Below are 11,222 nucleotides of genomic sequence, written 5' to 3' on the forward strand. Positions count from 1 at the left end.
CCTGGCCCACTCCAGACCGGCGACCGGGGCCTGGAGGTCCCGTCCGCCGGCTTCCCCCCTTCCCGGCCCACTCCAGGCCAGCAAACGGGGCCTGGAGGCCCCGTCCGCCGGCTTTCCACACACCCCGCGCCCACTCCAGGCCGGCGAACGGTACGCCAGCTTCCCCCCCAACCCATGGCCCACCCACCCATCCTACCTTTCTAGGGCCCGTTGTCTTCCTCCACAACGGGCTTTACGGCTAGTATATATATATTTCAGATAATTTTACAGATCTATATTTTGTTTTTAAAAGCTTTGCTTCATACATATTTATGATCAAAAATAAATGTTTATCTATTATCTTTCTTTAAAGAGCCAAAATAAAAGACACCCAAGAAACTAATAAAATGAATTTACAAACTGAAAGAACCCAGTGTTACTGAACACAATTGTTCCTTAATCACCATTTAAGTGCAGTGTTCCCTCTAAGATGAGTTAATGTGAGCTAGCTCACCGCTTTTAAGCCTCCACCTCACACACTTTTTGTCTTAACTCAGGAAGGATGGCTCCAGAGCAAACTAATTTATGTAGCAGCCAAATTGCTCGCTCAAAACTTTAATGCCAGTAGCTCACAAAGTAAAATTTTTGCTCATGAGACTCCACAGCTAAGAGGGAGCATTGCAAGTAGTATGGGTAGGAACGGTTCTTCCAAAATAAGAAAGCCAACTTTTTGGAGGTGGCTTACAATGTAAATAATGTTAAGCAATATCTAGTCAAAGTTAAGCACATTTCAATCCCAATAAAATAAATAGACAATACGTAAGCATGATTTAAACTCACCCACTGAGCTCAATGGGACTTGAAACACATACTTAAATCTCTCCCATTGATTTCAGTGGGATATAAATGTGCCTAACTATGGCTGATCTTCTTGCCTCCTTACATAAACACAACATATAAGCATCACTGCTCTGGTATTTAATACACATATTGCTGGAAATCAAATTCCCATGTCACCAGGCACACGTTTTATATATTAATTTTCTCTCATGGCAAGTATAAATGCCAGGCACATTTTTAAAAAGGACAAACATAATTGATCCTTTCATCACTATAATCTTGGGAAACAGAGTTGATTGATGACCACTAGTTACATCTGGACAACTTGCATAATCTGGTCACTGTACAAGAAAGCTAAAATAATGTTAGTTTCCTTACCAAACAACACATTAACGTTAGTTATTAACTACTACTTACATCTGGACAACTTGCATCATTTTGGACGCTAAACAGTAAAGGTAATACTCTTAATTCCTTACCAGACAACATATTAGCTTTAGATAAAATAAAACTACAGGGAATTAGCATGAGAAGAACCGTATTTGCAAATGGCTTGGTTTCTACAAGATTACTACTTAATGAGACCACTAGTCTGTGAGGAATACTTTAATAGATACATCCAAGGCATTGGAATTCTAATCTGTAAACTCTCATTAAATTGATGCAAAGGAATCAAACTGTTAGTTTAGAGATCACACCTGACAGTCTGCTCTCCACACAGAGCTAGACAACAAGGATATCTCAGAGTAGAGAAAAAGTGGGGTAGAAGCCACAAAGATGAAAACAGGGTTGCACTTAGCTCCTTGATGACTGTCATTTATCAAGTTGTCTTCTGTGCAGGCATACATACCTCCCTCCTTTCCCCACTATGGAATCCTCTGCTGTGTAAGTTCTTCTCCACAACAAAGAAGGGAGGAGCACTCTCCCTTCCTCCACCACATGCTGGTTTGGGTAGGAAAATGCCAGTGCATGCTAAAGGAAGAGGTAGCACTCCTATAGCTTAAAAAGAGCTAGAGATCTTGAGAATTCTCTTCTCCGTGGCTGACCTGCACATGCGCTATCCCATGTGGAACTACACAGAAGCCACAAAGATGAACATCTCTATTTCTCGGAATCTCTTTCTCACACTATGGCCTGAAGTATTCAAGCTTTTTCTTCCCATTGCTCTGACACAGCTCCTGTTGTCTAGCCCCTCTCCAGGCCCACAGTTCTGAGTCCTGCCACCCCACCCCCATTTTTCAATGTCTCCAGTGTAACTCTCCTATTCAGATCTCCAAGCCTCCTCCTCACATTCTCTTTTTGCCTCTCATCAATTTCTTCTTCCCAAGTTCTTCAGAGACACGCACACATCCACACTAGACTCATGGACTAGAATGAGACATAATTGGTAATCTTAATTATCAAATATTTTAGTAACTGTTTGTTTGATTAGGGCTTGCCAAAGTAGATATTTGAAGTGTTTTATGTTGACTTGACAAGTATGTTGCCAGCTACCTTTCAATTTTCCTTGAATCTATCCATTTGTAGTTAATAAAAGTTAAAACATTTTAAAAACTATTGTTCTCATTTTGTTATGGGGAAAATGACACATAAAGGTATAAAGGCAGAACATGTGTGAATGGGCATGCAAATGTACCCTCACCTCCCAATTCCCTGGATAATAGTACCCTGGGAATTGTAGCCAGAAGAGTAAAATTCAAAGAACTATATCCCTACTGTCATGGTTGGCCACAGTATGATGCTTTAGAGCATCTACGGTGTCCTGACTACTCTGGTTTTTGAGGACTTAATACTTTCCATTGTATGTGACAGCCCTGCACAGCATTTCTGCAAATACAGACTATAGAGTTTTGGGAGGTCACACTGTCCCTGTCTGAAGGAGCTAATCTTCCCTGCTGAAATTGTTTATGCCAATGGAGTCACAACATCCTAGAATGTTGTTCTGTGAAGTTTTGTGGAAAATTTTCATGAACTTTTAGCTTAAAAGAGTACGTTGAATCAAATAGAGACAGACAGCCTGAAATGATGTTGTGACAGACTGCACTTTTAAAAGCTTAGAAGAAGGACTGTGAAGGGTTACTTCCTCACAGAGCCAAAGAGCCTTGAGTGACAGGCTGTTCCAAGAGATCTGAATGGTTAGCATCAGCTGAGCAGAGAAAGACTTCTGAACTGGATGCTGAGGAGAGAGGCAGTCGGATTTCAGCCCTAGTCAAACAGGGAGTCAGCTCTGAAGAGTGGAGAGGTCCCTGGTCTGGTGTGGCTAGAAACTGCCTTTAGAGACCCTCTAAGATGAGTTAGTGTGAGCTAGTTCACAGTTTTTTAGCCTCTGGCTCACACATTTTTGTCTTAGCTCAGGAAGGATGGCTCCAGAGCAAACTAATTTATGCAGTAGCCAAATCACTCGCTAACAACTTTAATGCCAGTAGCTCACAAAGTAGAATTTCTGCTCACAACACTCCACAGCTTAGAGGGAACGTTGCTCCTGATCCTTCCCTCAGGTTCCTGGGCTGAGCCAACAGGGTGGAACAGCCAGATTTCTTCAGCAAAGAAGAAAACACATTACTAGGGCAGTTCAGTCAGTAAAAGGAAAGAAAAACGGAGGTAAAATCCTTGACTCTGAGGGAGGGAAGTGGATGGGGGCAGTCATAGATGCCAAACAGTCTGCTGTACTTTTATCCGTGCTTGTTCCTCACCTGACACTTGTTTTTATAGATATATATGCTTTTATAATAAAAGATCACAAGAAGGACGCAAAGCTTCAGACACTCTTTTTATTCTGTAGGAGAATAATCCTTTTAACAGATCCCCCCCCCCTTTTCTGGTGGACTAAAGGCTGGCAACCAAGGTAACTGGATAGTTTGACGGCTTGCTAGAACCTGGCCTAACTAGCCTCCCCAACAGGGATGTCTGTGACACTACCTTCATCCTATCCAGGCTATAATCCAGGTTTTCTGCACACAAACAGCAAGTTGTTAGCCATTGTTCCAGGTTGCTGAAACAACAGCAAGTTGTTTCAGGAGTCAAGCTGAATCATCTCTCATCTCTGGTTGTGCTACCGTGCTTTGTTGTTGTTCAGTCGCACAGTCGAGTCCGACTCTTTGCGACCCCATGGACCAGATCCCGCCAGGCCTTCCTGTCTTCCGCCGTCCTCTGAAGTTTGCTCAAGAACTTCAGACCAAGCGTGATCCCGTGGAGAAGGAAATGGCAACCCACTCCAGTATTTTTGCCAAGAAAACCCCATGGACAGTATCAAAAGGCTACCATGCTAGAAACATGCCGAAGTAACCAGGTGATTCATGGCAAGCAGAGGCCCTCCAACACGACATTTGGAACACTTTGGTAGCCTGTTGCTTCCCAAACCAGTGTTATTACACGCTATGGAGATGCTACTAGGTACACAGAAGGGAGAGAAAAGCAGGCTCACAGTCTTGTGCAAAGTACAGGAGAGCTTGCTTGAAGTAAACTGTATCACTACATTAACAGTAGCTCGATGGGCTCTGACCTGCTCTCAATGTATGTGTATGAGAACTAGGACTGTGGCCCTGTCTACCGATTTGTTTTGAGACAACTGATTCCTGGCCCCCGGAAGGGAACATGAGCAGGCCAGGTCCCATTATGACGATCTTCCAGCTGACAAAGCCTAGTTTTGGCAGCTCCTCCTCACTCAAAGGTCTGTGGATCTCACTAACCATATACTGGAGTAGAGAAACCAAATTCCCAAACCAATACAGAAGGCTCCGAGAACAGGAAGAATCACTAATTTCCTCTTGCTGGAATGCTTACTATTTGTACTGCTTGATTTCTTCACATCAAAGATCTTCACAGGTCTCCACTGTGCTGCAAAAATTTCAACTACAAGCAAAAGCATTTAAGTACTTGAGTAGACAAACAAGATCAATTCCAAAAAAGCACAATGTATTTGAGGCACAAATGTCGTTAATATGTACATCATCTCTCCCCAACATTGTCAAAATATTCACCTTTGGATTTAACTTCAAGGTGATCTGATGATGCCGACCACAAGAATCTTCTGCTTTTAGCTTGATGGTAGTAAAAGTAGGATCTACAAACACAACCCTGGAAGCAAGGAAACAAACTCCTGTATAATTCCCTTTGTAACTAGCTTGAAACCTCTGTTACAAATATATTAATCAGAAATCATCCATATGACAGCCATTTCTGCTGTTGTAGATTTACGGCTGTTAATACACCAGTCTGCTGCTTAATGCAGTCATATATCTCTGGGTTATTTACATTGTGTGTCAGGGCTCATGCTGTGGTCAGTGAGCACCACGTTTCAGTTTTCCATCACTGGAACCTTTGGCACACACAGCATGTTCCTGTCAGCCACTACTTATGTACACATTAAACTTCCTGTCAAACTACTTGATCCATTTCTGCAGTTTCTTAAAGCAGAAGACTTTTTATGCTTGGTTTTTCTTTTCTTCAATGGACTTATTTCATTATAAATCTATACACTATAGAAAATTCAGCTGATATTGGTTCATATATTAAAAGAGATCTTTGGGATAACATTATTTTGAATTGTAGCAGCAAACTCACCTTCAGTTTGTGAGATTTAAATGTATTACACACCAACAGTTACACATCAAATGTACACAGGAGTCCCATGGCAAACAAGTGAGAAAGTGTAAGGGCTTAGCTGTTGAGATTTCAGTCTAAAATGACATGCTAGTAATGGTCCTACAGTAGAGCAATGGCCACATATGTGGCTGGGCGCCAGATTTTTCTATGGTCTGAATTATCCTCCTACAGGAGGAAAAGACAATACAGTGGCTAAATATCCAATGATCTCTCTGCTCCCTTGAAAGACAGATATGAGAATCTTTCTATAGCAGTGGTGGTTACTCTGTAACATGCAGAGAGCCATATGTGCAATTACCATCAACCAAAAGAGCTGCATGATTACTGCATAGCCTGTGCACCACCCCACCAAACACACATATATAAGATACATCTATTAATACTATGGAACTATAACTATTTCTTTTAAGATACTCAAGAGTACCTCTGAGCATTTTGGGTTCTCTCTCTGTACCACTGTTGAACCTTAGCCAGCCCTTTTGTATTTGGAGAGAAAAAGATTCCCTCTGTCTTCCCACTCTTACTCCTGCAAGAGGCACAGCAGGTCAGGTGAGAGAGTGAAATTGCCAAAGCACCTGGAGGACAGCAAACTGTCTATGGAGAAATGGGAGTAAAACCACCACTATCCCACTGTGTCCTGCCAACCTAGCAGTTTGAAAGCAAGAAATTGCAAGTAGATAAATAGGTACCACTTCAGTGGGAAGGTAACAGCATTCCGTGCGCCTTGGTGTTTAGTCATGCTGGCCACATGACCACGGAAACGGCTTCAGACAGCGCTGGCTCTTCGGCTTTGAAACTGAGATGAGCACCGCAACCCTAGAGTCGGATTCAACTGGCTTTCGAGCAAGGGAACCTTTACCTTTATCCCACTGTGGCTAACTTTTCCCAGGTGGCTGCTATGGTGGTGGTTTTACCATCTCTTCTATGTGGCCAGCTTGCTCTCTTCCTGGAAGCTGCCCACGTGCTGGGGTGAGTGCACAGAGGCTGTGGAAAAGGAGGAGGGTTAGTGGAGAGGATGGAACCTTTATATCCATAGCACAAGGCAAGCAGTTCAGTGAGGCTCACAGCTTAATCACCCTGCAGTCCCTCTGCCAGGGGCTGTTTCAAGGTGAAAGTCACCTGTCAACCTGAGGAATGGTGTTCGGAAGACCTACAAGTGGCCTGTCAGAGACATCCAAGCCACTGAGTATCACTGTTCTGTCAGCTCTCTGAAATCTATATGCTTCCGGCTGATTTTCACCAGCTCTTCCCACATGCTTTTCCCAGGGGACCTTTGCCTCAAAACAGCATTTCAGGGGGCATTTTGGGCTGCAGCAGAAGAGGAGGCAAGAAAGTCAAGCTCCACTGATATAAATGCCTTCCAGCAGTGGACATTACTGCTGGATCCTAGTTTCTGCCAGCACCCTGTAAACCCAACAAAGAATTCCAGACCAAGGTATCTAAAATAATGGCTAAGAGGGAAGGGAAAAAAGGGGGGAAAAGACTTTCAGGGGCTGATAGAAATATAAAGACCAGGAGAAAAATCCAGAAAAGGTTTCCTGCTCCCTCAAGACTTTTTTCAATTTTTTAAAAATAACAATTGGAAATTTGAGAAGACTGAAAAAAGAAACTCCTCTAAAATATACTGTTTTGGAGTGAAATGGGTTTTAAAGATACATTGTACAGGGCACTGAGAGTTCTAGAGTTACATCAAAAGGTACAAGAGCCTCAGGTTTACCATAAAATGCAAAGGGTTTTAAGGATATTTTCATTCAAAATGATCAGACAGTGCCCACGTACACTATGGAAATATACAACATATTTTCAAGGATACGATTGTCTCAGTGGGACTAATTTTATCCATAATAAGTATGACATAGTTGTATGCATAATGGACTATTTAAGATGTTAATATTTTCCATGTTGCTAAATTCAGCTTCATATCCAATCTGCTAAATGACATTAATACTATGATTACATGAAGACTGTTTTTATATAAGTCCAACCAATGAACCTTCTCTTGCTTACTACAAAATGTATGGTTTCTATTTTCAATGAGCATTTTTTCCTAATTCTAAGATGACAAATATTACATTATAGAGTATAAAAGTATTCTGTTTAGTAGTTGGTATAACTGCAGTTTTATTTGAACAAAATTAAATCACTTATATTTTTAAATTTCATAAATAAGCCAAATTATAGTTTTATATGTTATGAACTTTGTGTTCTTATAGTAAAATAACTTTAAATTTGGGGGAAATTCCTATTGAGTCAGTTCAAAACTTCCAAAACTGGACTCTGCCAAACATTTGAACTATTGAATGAAAAAGGAACAGACCTCATTTAAGGAGTCTGAAACAGTATATTTCACTGTGAAAGAACATTAATGAGAAGAGGGTTCAGAAAGACAAAAATATAGCTAGCTGAATGGTAAATCAAGTAATTCTGATCCCATAAGACAATTTACCCATCCTATGACAGTGGGCAGCAAACAGGATGAGTGCTTTCCACCAACAAGAAGGAACACTCAGGGTAAGTCCAACATTTTATTCTCTCCTTGAAGTGGTGGTATTCTGATTGTGGATACTAAAAAGTAGTTACCCATTCATGGTGAGACTGACTGATACCAACAGAATTGCAGATTTTGTTGTAGGGCTCTATAAGCAAATATCTCTGGTTGAAGGAAGACAGTTATCTTATAACGGTGAACAAAGATGGAAGCTGAGGCCATAGATATGTTCTCCAATGAAGAATCTGTACCACTTCCTTCTGCCCTTTGGATTTTGTGGTAAACCTGAGGTTCTTGTGCCTTTCGACGTAACCCTAGAACTCTCAATGGCCTGTACAATAAAAGATGGGAAACCATCTGGGAGGAACAGATGACTGCTCCTGTTCAGTCATTTCTGTATCAAAAATCTTCCTCTCCTCCTTTACTGCTCCGCAGTCTTGATACTTCTGAAGAATGAGTGTAATCATAATGTGGGTGAGAATTTCTATCTATGGAAGAGTGCTTTTGTTTCTCAGCAGTCTTGATTGTCCCGGGAGCCTCTGAAGAATTAAGAGTTGGTTTCTGACAGGACTCCAGAGGCTGAGACAATGGGGAAGGTTGAACAGTTTCTGTTTTTCAAACACCTAAGAACACTCTCTGCAGGAGAGGAACACAAAGGGAATAAAGATGCACACTTCTTACAGTGCCATTTCCTCTGTTTTTGCAAACTGTCAAGACCTTGAGAGAAAAGTTTCAGGGAGACTACTTTAACCAGTCATAAGCACCAAGCAGGCAAGGGGGAAATGATAAACATGAGGCCCTGGTTTGGGGGGTGTGTGTCACAACTCTGGAGACTGGTTGCAATATCTGAGGCAGCGACATCTGGTGGCAATAGCTGAGGCCCTCTAAGCAGACACAGAGAGCTCCTCCACTTGCAGTGTTGAGGCCAGTGCAGTGCCCTCCTGAAGGGACCAATGGCCCAAGGATTGTCAGTGAAGAAATTCCCCTCTTTGTTTGCATGTTGGTAGAACCTTTTGCAAAGTGCCTTAGATGAAAGTGCTGACAGCAGTTTCACTTCAGTTTGCTACATTACCACTGTTTCACGTGATAGAAGCAGCGAAAAAATAAACAGACCTTTTTGTAAAGGGCACATATGTGAGGGACAGACGAAAAACTACGATGATGCACCATCTAAAACAATGCAGGAGAACCCTACTCTCCTAGTCAAGGCAAGAAACAAACCAAGTGGCGAACCACCCCCACTGTTAGAGAAGGTGGAACAATAAGGACATCCTCCACCTCCAAGAGAAAAAAAGGTCTGACCTTCCTGCAGTGTTTGTAATTGGGATCTGGCAAAAAGCACTAAAGCCAAAGACCAAGCCCACTTTGCTGCAAGGCAGCATTAACTGTGCAAGACCTGCTGCAGGACATCCATAGGAGCCCAATAAAGCTGCTTTTGTTTCCTGTTCTAACTATCCTAAAGGGAATACAAACTGTGTAACAGCCTTTGGTTTAAAGTAAACAAAATTAGATTCAGTTATGTCTTTAAATGCATTAGGAACTTTGATTCAGGGGATGTTTATAAAAATATATTTTACTGGTAAGGATAAAAATAGGATTGTTTCCTAAATGGGCTGTACTTAACCCTTTCCCAAAAGAATCCTAATAATAAAATAACATACTTATTCCAACCCAAAGTTTCTATATCTCTGATAAGACCGGAATAATGCTGTGGTGGTGGCAGAGCTGGTGACTGAAACTCCCGGGTATTCTTCAAGGCAGCTTCCTGTTAAAAGAGGATATAATAACTACAGTTGTGCAACTGTTTCCAATGCATTTTTTAAATTATCCTGTTCATTTTACATTTATTTGCCCTTCTAAGTGGTTTCAACAAGTAACATTTTCAGTTGTGATATCTTTGTTTTCAACCAAATTATATGAAATTAGGAGAGACTGTTGGGCAAATAGGTAGAAATGATCCTGGCTTTGTAGGCATTTTAATATAACAGAAGTATATATTTTGATGATTTACTGAGAACTCGCTATACGTCAGTTTCATATCTCTCAGGCTCTCCTGACTCCCTTCATCACTCTGACCATGCATTCTAGAAAGAAAAGATCTATTTGATGATTGAATGCGTCCAGTTTATTTGCTGCTTCCTGTTTACATGAAAATCATCTGGGGTACAACTAATATTTTATGGAAATTGGATAAGTAGCATTTTAGATGCTAATTTTTTTTTTTTTGCAGGATAGCTGTTTTTAAGATGAGCTTTTATTTTAATTGCCTACAAACCTAAGACTCTTCCTACTATCTGAAATTTGGAAAGCAACATATCTTAGATGAGCAATACAATCTCTCAACATTTCACCCAAACTGAATAGGAAACGTTATACCTAAAAATGTGTTTCCCACTAAAGCCAATGAAAACAAATGGGCCACTTTTTCATTTATCTTAAAACAAATCCATATATCTCATGAATTCACTAAGCAGTATTGAAAACCATTTGTATTCAGGGATGAACAAAAACTGACTTGACCAGCATGATGATGTCCCGGTCTGGGGCAAGTGATGCTCTGTATTCTTGGTGCCCGGGGGGGGGGGGCAACAGTGGGAGGGCTTCTACTGTCCTGGCCCCACTGGTGGACCTCCTGATGGCACCTGGTATTTTTGGTGACCGTGTGACAGAGTATTGGACTGGATGGGCCATTGGCCTGATCCAACATTGGCTTCTCTTATGTTCTTATGAGTTCCCCCATTGAAGGAGAATTCAGAATTAGCACTATACTCAAGCTAGCCACCATCTACTGCCACTAGAATGATAAAACAATAATCTAGTAAAGTACCTACTCTAGTGTTATTTTTTAAGAGGCCACTAGACTTTTGTATTATTTTACAGGAGATGAAGACAGAACAGTCTGAAAAACTTGCTGGTGTTTGCCACTTTCTTCTTAAGTTTCTACAAGAACTTGCACATTTCAGTGGCTCTGTAATGTATTCAGATGCTGCCCTGAATGCATGAGGATGAAGTATGAATCATCCCATAGAGAAGCTATGCTAAGCTTCAGACGTCGGCTAGGATTCGCGCCAAAAGTATTGTGTCCAATCACATTTGAACTGTCTGTGGTGGGAACACTTGTGATTGGGCAATTATGCGAACAACCTGATAGGTTGAGAATTGTATAGTAGGTGTGGCTACATTAGCCCGGAATGTTTAAATACCGAGCAGCTGCAATGGAAAAGCTGTTCGAGCTATGAGGAGTTGTACTATGTTAGAGAAGTTGATCATCGAGCTGAATAAACCTGAGTTTTGCTGAAATCACTCTCTG

At 41.4% G+C, this 11,222-nt stretch overlaps 1 protein-coding gene across 1 annotated transcript in view; it reads right to left on the reverse strand.

Moving 5' to 3' along the window:
• Positions 1–11,222, reverse strand: part of FANCL (Fanconi anemia complementation group L) — a 72,796-nt gene that overhangs the window by 28,968 nt on the left and 32,606 nt on the right. Inside the window, exons 5-6 of the mRNA XM_015421204.1 lie at positions 9,574–9,677; positions 4,800–4,896 (exon numbers count right to left, since the gene is read on the reverse strand). Coding sequence (XP_015276690.1) covers positions 4,800–4,896; positions 9,574–9,677 — 201 coding nt within the window. The remainder of the gene's footprint in view (positions 1–4,799; positions 4,897–9,573; positions 9,678–11,222) is intronic.

The sequence above is a fragment of the Gekko japonicus genome, unplaced genomic scaffold, assembly GCF_001447785.1.
Source record: "Gekko japonicus isolate JY-2015 unplaced genomic scaffold, Gekko_japonicus_V1.1 scaffold213, whole genome shotgun sequence".
NCBI classification, from domain to species: domain Eukaryota; kingdom Metazoa; phylum Chordata; class Lepidosauria; order Squamata; family Gekkonidae; genus Gekko; species Gekko japonicus.